Source organism: Gallinula chloropus, assembly GCF_964237585.1.
Source record: "Gallinula chloropus genome assembly, chromosome: 2".
In the NCBI taxonomy this organism is placed as follows: Eukaryota; Metazoa; Chordata; class Aves; order Gruiformes; family Rallidae; genus Gallinula; species Gallinula chloropus.
Window position 1 is genome coordinate 125,554,276 of NC_140086.1, and position 17,016 is coordinate 125,571,291.

Below are 17,016 nucleotides of genomic sequence, written 5' to 3' on the forward strand. Positions count from 1 at the left end.
ATGGACCTGCAAACACTGTCGTCAGTGACAGGGAGAAAGCCTCTTTAAATATAAAGTGTGGCCTGATCCATTTTAACTTCTGATTGGCATCTGCCTCTGAACTGGCTTTCGTTTGACTGGGCTTTTCAGGGCTCATAGAAAAACACTGACTTTACTCTCCTCTTCTTGCTGTTCTGGGCTATTCTTGCATAACATTTTCGCCCTTCCCTCTTAGATCACTATCACATTCAAATGCTCAAAGATACTGTATATAGGATTGATGTGTTCACCCACGTAATATTAGTCAGTTAAGCTTCTAGAGTCTGTATTGTGTCACTTCTTTTAATGTACATGCAGTTAACATTCCACCAGTAGAATTGGTTGATTATCACAGATCTTCACGCTTTGCAGAATTTTCTGGTAAAACGTTTTGGATCATAGTTGATCCTTAGATACGTATCCTGACTTTAACGTACTTGGCAAAGCAGAGAGATGTGAATCACACCTTTTCTTTTTTGTTGTTTTTCAGGCGGTGGGTAAGGCTCCTGTTTGGACGTGAATTCCCACTTCAGGACCTCCTGGTTGTCTGGGATGCTCTGTTTGCTGACAGTATCACCCTGAATTTAGTTGACTACATTTTTGTAGCCATGTTGTTATATATTAGAGATGCCTGTAAGTATCAAGTATCTTACAACCTTTTTTTAAAGAGAACACAAACCTGGTTTTCAAAGCAAGAGGACTTTCAGAAGTGCTAAATTTCCTTGTGACTTCTCTAACATACTGAAAATCGTTTTGAATGCTAGGAGAGGAGCCATTTGTTACCGGATGCGGTCTGCTGTATTTATGAAACAAATTGTATCTTGGAGTCAAATGCAGGTTTGTTTTCTGAGTACTTCTGTGGATTTCTATGTAGTTGCAGATTTTATGTGCGGTGGTACAGGTATGTATAGAGCTCCACCTTCTGACCAAGCCGGTGAATTGAGTAAAACCTCCCTTCGACACTGGGAACATTTTTAAGCTGTTCTGCTCTCAGAAATGTGAAAACGCACAAGACAATGAGTCATAATTTTTGAAGATATATCTTGAAGGAAATGTAAATGCAGAGATGAGTAACAATTACAAAATAGCTTTATTCTGTGCAAGAGTGGCATCTTTTAAAAAAAGCAAACATTTCATTTTATTTTATTTTAGTATGCCTGAAGTACGGGCAAAGGTGAATTCTTATGGTTTAATGATGACTAATAAATGCCTTAAGTTGGGATAAACAAGAAATCACAAAATTTTTTTAGCTTATATAATTGTGAATGGGAGGAGGAAGGTATGTAATGATTAACTAAGAGCCATTTATTTCTGTCTCATCACATTTTTGCAAAAATTTCTATATGCAACTTCGCTGCAAAAACGTATGCATTTTGCAGTAAAATGCATGTCTGTCATTAAATATATGAATTCTGTAACATGCATTTCAGAGTTAATTATATGCAATCTGTAAGCTTTAGTTGATAACACAGTCATGTATTTGACACAGTGTTGTATTATAGGGCACGTGGAGGTTTTTTTATTTTAGGGTGGCCCGATCTTGAAAATATAACATGCATGTCCTTCATACATACTGTCACTCCACTGCCTGCCTTCCTGTGGTTTTTTTAATTACTGTTTAATAAACATGCAGCATATAGAGCTACCTTACAGTCCTCTCAAAGAAGTGGACATTTAATTCAGTTTGGAGGTTTCAAAATTAATGCTGCTGTTTCAGGATGATCTGATTCCAGGTCATTATGTTCTGCAATCTAAATCTGTCATGTTTATGTGCTTTAAACTGAAATAATCTTTAAATTTTGGGGATAGATAAGTAGTGCAGATGCATGTAAAATGTTTCTTGGCATTGGTGTTTTATTTTGTTTTAAAGTTTCCCTTTAAAAAATACTTGAGAACTATATTTGTAAGTGCTCTCTGTCTCTGAGAAAGGGAAAGTCATTCTGGATTTGTTTTCTTTTGCTTTGTAGTGCTCATCTATAAGTATCGGTACAAGGTAACTAAAAATGTGAGCTAGAAATGCATTCTAGGCATCTGTTTGAAATCAGTCTCTCTCTTTTCTCTGAAATCCCCAGGCTTAGTAAATAAAGTAGTAAATAGCTTTAAAGTGGAGTACATTTGCCCAAATGAGACGCAAAGTCATCTCATCAGGATGGCTAATACTTCAAACATACACTGTTTCTGTAATAAGTAATGTTTTGCTCTATAGTTGGACCTAATTAGTTACTTTAAGCATATTAGAATGGTGAAACAAAATATCTCATCATAAATAGCATAGAGTCGCTCTGAAATGTGGTTCAAAATTGTGTTGAAATATTTTTTAAACATTTTCAAATAAAATAAGTTTCTAAAAGCTGCTTTTTATTTGGTGAAAGGAAATGTTATCTCCTAATACTCAATGCTGTTAATCATCCATAAATAAACCATCAGGAAATTTTCAGTTATAAAACTTTAAAACAATAGGAATAGTAATAGAGCTCCAAAGATATTATGTTACAAAACTCTCAAGCATATGCAATGATAATAATACATTAATGAGAGCATTTGAAGGTTTAAAAATTATGTAGATTCTTTTATACTGACACATTTGGGTGTGAGGGAGAAGGTGCTGGTTTGGGAATTGATGGATTTTTTTTCTGTGTTTTACTATAATGTTCTCAAGGACATGATTTTAAGAAAATATTTCAACTGTACTTTTCAAATTTCTATTTTAGTTTTGAAATCATCTTTTTGTTACTCAAACAATGTGTTATTCAAGGAGGAGGGAGCATTTAGATGATTAGAATCTCGTTTATACATTTTAGAGATTACAGGTACATACTCATGTATGTACACAGCCTTTCTGTAAACTGCTCCGTTCAGTTTTACATCTGTATCCAAGCAGAGCTTCATCCACAGAGAGATAAACCTTACAGGCCAATTGTAGGGGTTTTTACCAAAGTACCTGTGAGTTTTAATAAATTATTTTCTGGATTTTTTTTAAAAAATGCATGCAAAACATTTTTTTTAAAGTCTGTCAAATTGGAAACATGAATACATTACTTTTTTTTTTCCCCAATATGTATGTATAGGCAGTTGTTGATGAAATCATAATGGAGCAGAGGGTGTGGTGCAAGAATATATGTATTTTATATGCTTCTTCAAAGAAAGACTAAAATGAACAAATCTGGAAGACCTTTCTGCATTTTGCATAATAAAGTGACGTAATTTTTACACCAGGAGCCAATTTTGACTGATCAATGTTATCAGTGTTAGAATAATTCTGTTTTTATCATGTTCCAACTTGAAGACTAGCTGTGGCCATTGTTAAGATATACTTTTATTACCTAAAAGCACTCTGAATATTTTGAGGGAAATAAAGGAGCCTTAGTCTCTTTTTAGAGGAGCTGATTTGGGTTCTTTTATTATTGTGCAAGACATTTATATTATCTATGTTCAGTTCAGTTTGGGACCTACTAAAGAGAACACAGACATGTGTAAAGCAGCAGAGGGAAGTAGTCCTACCCTTCCTGGGTTGGGAAGTCTTCTGGATACAGGATTGGTGGCACCAACCATTAAACTCTTCAAGAAATAACATGTGGCAGAAAGTTAGGACTTGGTTGAGGGCAGATACAGTTAGTTTACATGTTTTCCACTGCTATTATTGCTGCGTGTGTCCAGGAATGTTTATTGGAACAACAGAGAAAAGTCAGCCTCATCTAAATCAGAAGGGAAAAAGCAATTTAATATTCCTTTGGGCACTGCATAGCAAATATTAATCAAATGGCAGTGAGATTGCTTTCTTTATGTGGAGGAGTTTTTCTACTTCTTTCCTTAGAAATACCAATATTGTTCTTTTTTTTGGAGGAGTGAGAACTTATTCACAATAAAAGCTGGATCCAGTTTTGACTCTAACCAAGCCAGTTAGTGAAGGAAAAACATGGGCACACCAGCACCAAGTTTTTTACAAGGCAGCTGCCTACAGTGTAAGGTATTTCGCCACTGAGCTTCAGCATCATCCAGCTACTACTGAGACTGGCGAAATTTGTATTGCACAGATTCTCTTTCCAGAAACTATGCTACAGTTCATTCTTAGAAATCCTTTTTAACTCTAATGTGGATATTCAAAAAAGGGGGATTTTGTTTTGGTTTACTGCTATTTTCTTTTTCTTTTTTTTTTTTAAGAAAACTACCACTCTGTTGGGTAATATTTTGTCCTGAAGAGACAAGAATCACAGAATGGTTTGTGCTGGAAGGGACCTTAAAGATCATCCAGTTCCAATCCCCCTGCCATGAGCAGGGACACCCTCCACTAGACCAGGTTGCCCAAAGCCCCATCTAACCTGGCTTGAACACTGCCAGGGAGGGGGCAGCCACAGCTTCTTTGGGTAACCAGTGTCAGTGCCTTACCACCCTCATAAGGAAGCATTTCTTCCTCATACCTGATTTAAATCTGCCCTTCTTCAGCTTAAGGCCATTACCCCTTGTCCTATCACTACATGACCTTGTTAACAGTCCCTCACCAGCTTCCTTGCTTCTCCTTTTATATACTGAAAGGCCACAATTAGGTATCCCCAGTGCCTTCATTTCTCCAGGCTGAACAACCACAACTCTCTCAGCCTTTCCCTACAGGAGAGGTGTTAATTTTTTGGAGGCTACTCTTACCATTTTTGTGACCCTCCTCTAAACCTGCCCCAAGAGAGCCACGTCTATCTTGTGTTGGAAACCCCAAAGCTGTACACAGTACTCCAGGTGGGTTCTCATCAGAGCAGAGTGGAAGGGTAGAAACACCTCCTTTGACCTGTTGGTTATGCTTCTTTTGATGCAGCCCAGGATATGGTTAACTTTCTGGGCTGCAAGCACACATTTCCAGCTCATGTCCAAGAACAATTTCATTTGAAACAAAGAAGAGTACCAAACAGTGTTTCAGCAAAGTAATGTCTTTAACCCAAGATTCCTCAGCAAGTAAAGCATTGGCATTGCTGTTCTCTACATGACAAAGGCAGAGCTGGATCTGAGGAGAAAACGCTGAAGATAAAATAAATGAAAAAGTCAGCAGGTCTTACCCATTAAATTGTTAGAGTTTTTAACTTTCTTTGGATGATAAGGTTTCATTTTAAAGTTTAACTTTCAAGGATAAGAAGGGACATGGGTCACTGCCCAACAGTTTTGGGTTTGCTTTTTTTTCCATTATTGAATTGCTTCGCTACTATATATTTAAAAAAAAAAAAGTTAAAAAAAAGTCATTTTAATCCATTTTACATTAGAGAATAGACCACATACCGATATGTTCAAAAGAGAAATGCATTGGCCTTACTACCTATCGTTTATAAAAGTATTTAGACTGTACTATCCATTTTCAGTATTTTTATTTGCTTTGGTAAAAAGGCATCATGATCATAACTGCAGTACAGTATCTTAAATTTGATTTACGTGTGTTTGGTTTGGTATGTACTATGTAGTGCTCGCATTATCCTGCTCTGAAAGAATTCTGACGGAGACCATTGTATTGTGTTCATTATGCCAGCTTTGTGACTTCAAGAAGAAAAAACAGGTACCTGAATGTGAACAAGAAAAACAAAGGGTAGGAAAAAGAACAGGCAGAACAGATAAAGAATGAGTAGGATAAGTGAGTGCTTTACAAATGAAAGCAGATGTATGAAATTACAAGCTGTCGGATCAGCAACGGAAATGAAGATGATAAAGTGGTTCCCTACACAGATTATAATTATTCATTTTGCCCAGTCCTGCATCTTTCCCCCATAATCCTCTTGTTGAGGGAGGAAAGGTACAGGAGGATATGAGGCTTATTCACATGAAAGAAAAGAAGTGAAACATTTAAGTCTTTCTTTCCACAAAACAGTCATTTATTTTGCCTTTTATTGATTCAAAATAATTTTGTGTTTGCAATGATCCTTTCTAGTGTAGAGGCCTGATTAATTGAAAGTATTTGTTGCCACAGCTAAAGTTCTCAGAATAGTAAAGTTTGTTAAAAATTTATTTACAATTACTGTTGTTGGAGGCTGTCTTTATGTTGCAGAGTGCAAGCATCATTAACAGGCGTTGCTTTGACAGCTGTGGCAGATGGATTGCCTGGATTTAGATGGTGCAAAAGAAATGAAGTAGTTTACATAGACCTGCCTGAAAAGATGTCTTTAATAATTGCGCTCATAATTAGATTGATTTGGGGGGGGTGGGGGGGGAAGAAGAGATGACAACGACAAGCAAAGAGCCATCGAGTATACGCAGATTCAGATAGTCAGGTGCAATTACATGCTGAATATTTCCTGAATAAGTAAATAATTCTAATGAAGTTAAAGTTATATTATATTTTTAAGTATTTATGAAATTGAAATCTACCCTTTTTCCTTTTTCCTGAAATTTTCATGAATAGTTTCTGGTTTACGAGGAAACAAGGAGTTCCTGACATCATTTCATATATGTATATATTTAAATGTGTGGGCACATATGTGTATATGCACATAAGAAGAACAAAAGATATTTTGGCAAAGAATTGTCAGAGTGGGGGAAAGTTATCAGAAAAGCAGGGCTGAATGTAAAATTTCACTTACAAATTATCATACTTAAATTTCAGTGTCTGGAGATGAGTGCAGTGTGGGACTAGTTCTCCAAGCTCTGATGACTGTATTGCCTTGACCACCACTGGCTCCAGCAGGTTTTAGGCTACAGAGATCTACATATAGACATCTGGAGCTAACACATAAAGTTAGTGATAGGTTGAGTTGTCATTAACAATACTGGACCAAGAGTAGCCATGAAGCTTGATTATACAATATCTTTGAGCACTGCTTGAGTTCTAGGAGACTTAATGAGGGAAAGGAGGTGCTGTTCCAAGGAGGAAAAAAATGTACTCTTTTGGACTATCAAAAAAAGTAATATTTCACAATCTTTTTTTCTTTCTTTTTTTTTGTTCATGTAGTGATTTCAAGTAATTATCAGACCTGTTTGGGACTTCTGATGCATTATCCACCTATTGGAGATGTTCACTCCCTTATCCTACGCGCACTTTTTCTCCGAGATCCAAAGGTAAGATGGTCTTTTTGTAAATAGAAGCAATAAATCTCTGTAATAAAATTATGTAAATACCATGAAGTTAATGACAACCTACATTTTGGGGACTAAACTAGAGTTTCAAGTTTCTTCTTGCCTGGCAAAAAAGTTGAAGGAAGGAGTTGGTAACCAAGAGCAGATTACAAGGTTTCTTACTCCTTAAATGAAACTATCCTGCTACTTTGCTAAAGTTATCCAGGAGTTCTGTTAATGCAGATGTTTTTGCTCTGTAGAATACATTTGCTTGGTGCTTACATTGCACACGCATCTTTCATAACAGAGTATACTTTTGAGTGGAACACTAATATTTTATATAATCTAATAAACTGTGTAGAAACTGTCATGCAATTTCATTGTAAAACCTATTTCATGAGGTTTCTGCAGATTTCAGTTAATCCTTAAAGCACTACCCCAGCCCAATATGTAGTAGCTGAGTGATGGTTTTCAATTAAAAACAAGGCTGAAAAGATTAACATGAAAAAAAAATCAATTCATTTCTTTAACGTTACATATATTCCTAGAATATAGTTTCTGATCATCGATACAAAAACCAAAAAAAACCCAACCTCTTGGTGTTTTAGAATGGTGTGTGTATTATGTGTGGCTATAACGTACAGCAAATGCCCACAGTATAGTGGATAAAGTGTCTGTTTGCAGTAATCTTCAGAGTATTCACATCTTTGGCAGATAGCAGAATTTGTGCTGCCGGTTTTGAACTGTCTTTGTGCATGTCCCATTAGTAGGCTGCCAGTGCAAAGTCTGATTTCCCTCATCTTGCTGATGCACGTCACCTTTGAAAGTGAAAAATTCATCAGTTTTGCGCTCTGAGTGCCTTCTGCAGAATTTCATTCAGTACCAGTGTTTACACTTCTATAGATTAAGAAAAAAATTGTCTCATCGTCTCTATATCAGTTTTTTGCAGAAATCTGCATCCTTACAATTGCTTTCTTCATTCCTCTCCGGCACTAAGATTTCTTTCATGACAAGAAGGATATATTCTTTTCAGAGTGTTAAGAAAGTTTAACAAATATTTCTTAGGATTTCAGCAGGAGTCTGTGCAATCAGACTGCCCAGCGTTTATTTATGTACCCTCTTAGCAAAACAAGGTAGGACTATTTTCTGTAAGGGAAGATACAAAGTGAGGAAAATTGTACTAAGATAGCAAACTAAATCCAAAATGTAATCTGTCATTTATTGAGGGTACATGTTAAAAGATAGAACAATTACTGATTATCCGGCTGTCCTCCAAAGCATCCTAGGCAGTATGCAAGATATTTTACCCGCTGAAGTGGACAAAAATAACCCACCAACTACCCATGAAAGAAGCATCATCCCTGTTCTGCTTCTTATGTGCTTGTCTCCAACAGAGATAGTCAGGCTCATAAAAGCTCAGTATCCTATTAATTAACATTCTTGGGTGTGCCATGCACACCTTTCAGGGAGATATTGGCTATAGGTCCTGCCTGGTCTTTCAGGTATTTTACACCTTTGCTCTCATGACTGAGTACTTAAAGCTCTTTGATGCAAAGAGTGATTTGTCAATTCAGATATGATTAATTACAATTGTTCCTCATTTCCAAGCTGTACTTACCTGCTTGGGAAATACTCTTAAGGTTAAAAAACTGGGATTTCCAGAGAATGAAGAGCCCTGCGTGACTTCCAGAAACCTCTCAGTTTAGGTTGGCTCTTTGGGTTGAGACTGCATAGACAGATGTGGACTTCTTACAGTAAGGAAGTTGAACGGTTTTAAAGGATCAGTTTGAAAGAAAAAAATAGCTTCTGGTCTGAGAAGAATATGCTTTCAATGCTATGACTTTTTTTAACTTATTTTTTAACTTCCCCTCGTTAGGATTTCAAGCTTCACTTGTATGTCTTTTTTAAGCATATGTTGCTTTAATCCAAAATATTTCTGAAATGGAAGACTTGTTATTCTATAAGACCTACACATAAAAATTTCCAAATCTGTCAAAATTTTTCATTACACAGAATGAAAGGGAAGCCTCAACAAAATATCATGGGTGCTATAGGAGTCTAAAGTCAGTACATAGTTTATACACCAGTATAAGTGGGAGAATTGTGATAGCTTCTTTTTTTGTTTTGCTATCTGCATAAAGATAATTCAGTTTGCCTTTATTCCCTGAGCAGATAAAAGGAGATTGGGAGAAAAGACAAAGAGATTATAGTCAGTAGTGTAACTTGTAAGTGATGATTAGCAAATTCAGTGCTTAATGATTTTTCTTCCTCCTTTGATGTTTTCCTGTGCATTTCTCTGTCACCAACTTCTAGTTTCTAATGGGAAATTACATTTGACTCAGTACAATTTAGATCTCCTGATCCAGGGCTGAGTTCTGTGTGGCATTTCTTCCAAGATTTTGCTTGCGTGAAGTCGGGGAACTCTTCCATGGGAGACCTGTTGCATGGTCCAGTGGCTTATTTCATTATTTGTTGAACATAGCAAGACTGTTTGTTTAGTGTCGTTCCAAATATCTGAGGGAGGCTTACTCTTTGCCCCTTGGAGCTCTAAATCTCAGCTGGATGAGAAACACAGTTTAGAAGTTGTGGGCAGGGAGGGACAAACAGGAATCTCTTTCTTGAAGGTCTGTTAATATATTTTGTCTTTGGGATTATTTTTGCAGCTAGGTAAATGCCAAATAATCTCACTGAGGAGGAGTTGTGGGGTGTTTGGACAAAGAAAGGTTGGCAGTATGGATATGGAACGGGAAGGTTCTTAAGGAGCAATCCTGTCACAAGTGGTGAAGTAGTGAAGGTGGACCTGATGTGGGCTTTCCATCTGTAACTTCTGATTCTGGAGAGAATCTGGGTTTGCATATCTAATCACATACATTATTTCTTGTGTTTCTTTAGTCTGACATAATGGATACTGCTTCCTTGCTTACTTGTCGTATAGGCTATTAGGAGAGCTAAATAACAGCTCAGTGAACCTGTCGCATTTTCTTTATCACTTTTCACTGCAGACATCACCAGGAGAGCAACCTAAATGTCAAAAGAAAGCTAGACCTAAAAGGCAGGTGGCTTTTTTTTTGTCTGACAGATGGACAAAATACAATTTCTTGACCTTTTGTGGAATCAAACCTTAGCAGGAGCCTTAGCATTATTCAGCAATAACACTAATACAAAAGGTAATTAGTGCTTGCCATTAATGTAATGCGTGCATCAGCTCTCCTTTTGACTTAGCAGACCCCAGTTGGCAGTCGGGGCGAGAGGACGTTTTAGATTCCACATCCCTGATAAATTTCAGTGCCACGGAAGAGAAATATAGATCTCCATAATAGCTGAAAACAAGTTAATGCACCTATCTCTGAAGGGTGGCCAGGGAGATACTAATTTTACAGGCATGAGTATGGATCAATGCAGAATAATTGTGTTTCAGCCTTTTCTGCATTTGGCTAAGCTCCGGTTCCTAGGAAAATGTAGAATGAAGACCTCAGATCAGTGTTGTTGTCTTTGCACGGGGTGATAAAGTTAACCTGCTTAGTAGAGTATTTGTTTCACATTTCTAGTCTTCAAATAGACAATTACCTCAATTATTTGTAGGAAAGTAACTTCTATGCACTTCTAGTCCTTCTGAATATAAAAGTAAAGCTTCTTAGGGAAGAATGAGCTATTAAAAGTGTGTATATATGAAATGAGAAAATAAAGGAAGGAGGTTTTTTTGTGTATATCCAGAAGCATTTACTGAAGGTGTGTCTCTGTGTATTTAATATCCCAGGAGTGGCTTATTTTCTTCATTTTTTTTCCTTATCAAAACCATTGAGCACTGTTAATTTTCAAAGCAAAGGCTGTGAAATTAAGAAATAGAGATACGGAGATAGGACAGTGGAAGAATATAAAGTGATTAAAAAACATAGTTCTAACTAGAGTTGTTCAAATAAAAAAAAAATTAAAAAACCCAATTAGAAACAAAAGTCATAGAAAATGTGAACATATTGTGTTCCTTAAATAACCAGATGTTCTTTCCTTCCTGAAGGCAGCCAGGGCTAGGAATAAAAGGTTTGAAACTATTGTTTTAAGTTAACTGTGAATTTTGCAAATCTGTTTTCACCCTTTAGCAAATAAAATTCTAATACAGCAACATAAGCAAAGTAATTTTCATCTTTGGGTGTTCTTATTTGTATGTTGTTCTGTTAACCTTATCACAATGACTTATTAGAAAACTTCAGCACTAGACACAATATCACGGTTTTACATTGCGTATGAAGAACCTGGCAGCCATCCTTTGTCTGAAAGCTTACTATATATACTCTGAAATTGTTTTGTAAAATAAGTTTTGCTTTCAGATGTTTTAACATGGTGAGTTACACTGTTTGTGGAGCCAAGCTAGTTAGGAACTTAATTGAAGGAAGACACCTTTTTTCATAAGCCATCAATTAAAACAAAAAAAAAGGATGCAGTGGATGCGTTTACTTGGTTGATGGGAATTAGTTTGTTAGTTATGTTAATAATAGTCTAGCTCCTGCTGCGGATATTTTCTGAACATTGTGTTTTAAGCTATTTGTTGACATTGAAAATGGTTTTATAATAATTCTAAGGAAATCCACAATGAAGCTTACATGACATTTCAAAGAAGTCGTATTAGTTCATCATGACTGAAATTACAGGCGCTGCCAGAAAACTTAAGGAATAATGTATGGTCACGATCAGTCATATAATGATTCGTCGGGGAAATCTGCATTCCAGCTTTTAACACTTTTCACAACCTGAGCAGTAAGTGACAAGGGGAAAACACATTACTGGAATTTTGAACTCTTTGTGCATTTATTTTCAGCTGAGTTTTCTTCTTAAGTAGCTGCCACCGTCTCAGAGTTTTCTCCAAGCTAGTTTCATGTGCCTGAAAGGCTGTTGAGTTTCACTTTCTTCTTCTTCAGATAAATTCTTTTCTATACACTCATTAACTGAGGTGCTGCTGCAGAGCTGCAACTGTCCTTTGAAAGCTGCCGTTATGTCAGTATTGTTTGTTTTGCTGTTTGTGGCAGGAGAAAAGCAGGTTTTGGGTTGTTTTGTTTGTTTGTTAGCATTGTGTGTGCAATCTGGCATTAATTACCTCTCTTTAATGACCAGATTGCAGCCAATGAGAAGTTGGGATCTGGACATTAGCAGCTCATTAATTTGTACCTACACGGAGAGGTACTGCTGGGGGGGGGGGTCCAGTTTGTTACAGGGGTACCAACCAGGGGGAGGGGGCCCCGAACAAACATTCACTTTTTTTTCTCCTTCTCTTTTGGTTTTTTTCCTAATCATGAAGAATGTGTCTGATTTTAAAGGAGATTTTCAGTTATCCATTAGAGTGGTTGGGTGTGTGAATGGAAAGTGTCCAGAAGCTGGGATAATGGATATCCCAGCGCAAAATGAGCTGGAATAATAGATATCCCAACACAGTATGAACTGCCATGAGCAGTATGAGTAAGGTCACCTGCGCTTCAAAGGAGAGTTGCCTGGACAGGAGATGTGGCTGATAAAGGAAACAAGGTTTTCCAGAAAAGCTAAGTACGTGTCTCTTCGTCTGGGAGGACAGGAATTAGGGGAAACAAAAAATAAATGCATTCAGTGATTCAGAGAGAACTTCTATTTGCCTTAATTTCTGAAGGATTAAGATATCGGATGTTTAATGCAACAGAGAGTTTTTTTATGAGCAGCAATGTGTGAGGATCTTCAAATTGACTTCTGGTTTTATAACCTAGTTCAGTTCCTTGTAGTGAACCCCAGCATTTTGGTGGTCTAACTTGCCGGTTTGCAAATACAGTAATAAACACCTCACTGTAAAGAAATTGATGGCTTTTCATAACTACATGCTACTTTTTTTGATGTGGGCCTGTACAACTGAGAATTACCTATATTCTATATGCAAAAGCCATGGTATTAACTTGGTCATGTTCTTAACATCAGATACTTTTGCTTTTCAGGGAGCACACCCTGTTTTAAGAATCGTTTTAAATGTTCAGTTATTGTGTTTCATTAATAGAAAAAGGTACGACAGGCAGCCATGAGTTTAATGATAAATTACTTGGAATAACCATGTTGCCATAGTACCACATAAAAATAGTAAGTGTACCATGAACTAAAAATCCTCTTCATTTTTGTACATTTGTTTCAAAACCTTCGTTCCCAGTGCACCTATGCATCTTAAAATATGGAAAGGCTCTCTGGCTAATGTTCATAGTAGAACAGCTTTCTCGTCTCTCCCAAAGTGAACTGCAATCTCCCTTGATATGTTAACCATTTAGTTGATGCACCACATAATCGTCATCTCCTTCATGTCACAAGCAATATTTTCTGGAAAAAAATTTTGAGAAGTGGTTGATTAGTCATCTACTCAAGACTTCAAATGTGAAATCTTTCAAAGTCCTTCTCATTCCTTGGTATCATATGGAACACAGTAGTCATCACTCAAAGGAGAAGGCTGTTGCAGTTTCCCAGTATTGCTCTGTTTAGCATTGTATGCACAGGCCCACTGCGTGGTTAAGAACCCTCAAATACTGTATCAATGCAAGCTGAACAGCCATTACATGTAAATGAACAGGAAAATGATGGGACATAATACAGAATAAAGCAAAGCCTCCTGAAGAGTGATACCTCCTAAAGATGTGCCACAGGTAAGATGGTGCAGAAACAAAGTACTTGTCCCGTTTCGGTGTGCAGCCCAGCGCGAAGGTGCTGCAGTCTGTGCAGCGAGAGCAAAGCCCCACAACTTAACTTTGTTCTCATTGCCAGTCTTGTGTGACCCAGCAGAAGAGCAGCTGGCCTGGAGGACAGTGAGGAGTCTGTGGGGTGGCTGGTGGGTGGAGAGACATGGAGTAATGCCAGTTAGGAAGCATTGTTTCTACTTTCCGCTAAGATTAAAACTAGCACGTGATAGTGTTGTAAAGAACAGCAAGCAATATATGCATTATTCAATAAATACTCAAAGCAACTACTTGCTCATCAGTCACTGGGCTACGAATTGCAAACACAAGGGGAAAAAAAGTGCATTTTTGTATCTTCTTGTTGCAGATTTCATAATTGTGCCTTTTATCGAGGCATTGTCCCTGCTAATCAGAACGCATGAGATGCAGCTACATCATGTTCAGACAAGAGGGGTGATTGGGGAAAATTTGGAAATAGGGAAGGAATTATTCTCCTGTGCTGCTCAGCATTCCCTTTAATATTGACCAGGAGTTCATAAGTTCTGCCATGTAAAGGGCAAGTACTTTAGAGAGCAAGATGGAAGAGAAAGTTGTGTTTGGAAGCTGAAACTTTAAACTGTTCTTTCTCTTTGAGCAAGTTGGTATCCTTAGTAGCAAAGTAAAAGCAATCCTGATTGTGCTTGATGGTAAAGCAAGAAGCTGAAGCACTTCAAGCTTTTAATGACTTTAGCTACCAATAAAACTTATTGCTTGTGAATTTCTTGGGGCTGTTTCTTTCAAATGATTGGTTTACTTCTGTTTAAAAAGTCATCTAAAGCTACTGACCCTCTCCTAAAGAGTAATGATGTTATTTATAAAATTACACTAATAAAATGCACTTAACAGTGTTAGAGTAAGGTGATTATGGTTCTTCTTGTGTGCAACCTGACAATTTAGTTAATCACTTCTAGTTTGCAAGGTAGTTTATCAAAAGGAAGGGTCTAAAACACTTAAAAGTGCTTTGATTCTACCTAATCAAAAGTTCCCCATATCATCATTTATTTATTTGACTAAAACTTGCAAAACACAAACTGTGAGTTATATAAAAATAGATTCATAACTTTTCAATAATGTATGAAAGATTAGCTACTGAATCATAACCAATCTATTATGATGGAACTTCAGTCTCTTCTGAAATAAATGTAGATACAGTGCTGGTGTATTGACATTTTATAGTAAATATTAATGTATTAATTGCTGTATACAGAGATATTTGAGTGCATTTGTATTGGAGAACACAATATACTTTCCAATATAGAAGTGAGAATGGAACATTTTATCCTTTGCTATAACTTTCTGTGGAAAATTAGGTTTGGAGATGTGAGGTAGGTCTCTTTGTCCTTTGTCTTTTCAAGGAGCAGTAGTTCTCAGAATGGCTCTACATTATCTTCATTATTGGAATCCCCATTATTTCTTGTGCCCCAGCACCAGGATGTCAGCTTCTCTCTGTGTTTTAGAGGAAGACTTGGATTTCATATTCTTTTGCTGTGTGTGTGCATGGGTCTCTTTGAAAGAGCCTTTCTCACTCCCCTAGGGACCTTTTCCAAGTGTTTTACGTAGCATGTTACACAGGGAACATAAATTAATCCGTTTCTTTTCCACGTAGCAGGAATAACCGGATAGCACCTTAGAACGTTCGTGTTTTTCCCTGAAATGTGAGATTTGTTGTACAAGCATGTATCTGGAGAAGAGATAATGCTCTAAGTGTGGTTGTAAGGGTTTTCTCAGTGCAAGCTTTGGATAACTGCATTACTCACAAAGCCGTCAGTGAGTTATGCAGGTTGTCCAAAACGAGTGCCAATAAAACCATAATGTGGTAGCTTTTCTGTACATAAAGATGTCATATTTTAAATCTCATAATTTGGAGCATTCCAGGGTTTAAAGCAAGGCTCGCTGTGTGTTCCCTTCAAAAGCCTGGATCTTTCCTCCACAATGTTGTAAAACTCCTGTTCCTAACCGCGCAGGGCTGCAAGATGCCAGAGCATAAATCTGTCACGGGGTAGGGCTGAACACTGTCAGATTTATACCTCACTATTTAGTTAATTTACTTCTTAAAAACCAAGGGTTCAGCTGAAAAATAGGCGACTAAATTAAGAGGCAGATTTAAAAGGTACTTAAGTGATTCTGTTGATGCAAGATGGGGATTTTACACAGGTTATGAACTTGAATGTTGGCAGGTCGGAGTCTTTTTGTCTGGAATATCAATAAAAGCTGATTTGGTAGGATTTGATCTACCCGTTAAAATGCAATATGCTGTAAAACTATAAATAAAAAAATAAAATAAAATAAAAAATATTTTCCAATTGGTTAGGACAAGAAGCCAAAATATACAACTAGAAATTTCTTTCAGTCAAGTCACTGAAGCATTTTTAAATCTCACTTGTCATTTTTTTCACTTCTTCATCTCTTGTCATAGAATGGCCATGTGAGAGAAGGCATGTGTGTATGAAGTTAAAAACAGACCATAACGCACAGTATTTAAAATATCTTCCTGGTATCTGAAATTTCTAGTTGCCAGGGGAATGAAGGGTTGTCACGTAACAAAACTGGAGATAATTTATTTCAGCTTTATCAGAGTTCAGGGGTTTCTTCCTGCCTTGACCCAGTTAGCTGAATTCCTTTTCCTTTTTGGAAGTTTTGTTGCTTTTGGGGGAAAAAAACACTCCCTAATTTTTGTTAGAGATAATTAAGTGTGGTAATTCTTCATGCTGTTACTGCATTGTAAATAGTGAGTTCTGTGACCGAGACTCACAGAATCATTCTGAAAAATGTAAAAAAGGAAACAACATTCCAAACGCCACTGTTAGTGCACGGATCTCCTGACTCCTGTGATTATAGGAAGTTCTTTATTACTTCTGTGCAGGATCCTTTTCCTGTTGTGCTGCTTTCATAGATGATAGATGCAGATAGATGCAGGCTGTCGGCCCCTAGTTTGGATGATATTTTGCTATTGGCTTCGAATCACTTGGAAATTGGCAGTAGCACATGATGCCCTCTAATGTCTCGCTGCTGTTTTGTTTTTTGAATCTTAGGAAACATTTAACTCACTGTTTCATAGGTGGATTTTGCAGAAGGTTTAACTAGGGAGGAAAAAGGAATCTAGAAAATTAGATGGTGAAGGCAGGAGGAGGAAAATTAGATAGTGAATGCAAAGTTTTGTTCGGGAGTGGCATTTGCATTGGGTGCTCTGAAACATGGGATGGGCGCGTTGTTTAGTATACAAAATATTTTGTTACATTTAGGTAATGTGTTAAGCTGTTGCTTAGTCAGG

General features: G+C 37.0%; 1 protein-coding gene across 1 annotated transcript in view; it reads left to right on the forward strand.

Annotated features, from left to right (window-relative positions):
* The window catches only part of TBC1D5 (TBC1 domain family member 5), a gene marked incomplete at both ends in the record, with an annotated part of 190,933 nt that overhangs the window by 109,929 nt on the left and 63,988 nt on the right, over positions 1-17,016 (forward strand). The window contains 2 exons of the mRNA XM_084260539.1: positions 509-651; positions 6,935-7,041. Of these exons, the coding sequence (XP_084116665.1) occupies positions 509-651; positions 6,935-7,041 (250 nt within the window). The remainder of the gene's footprint in view (positions 1-508; positions 652-6,934; positions 7,042-17,016) is intronic.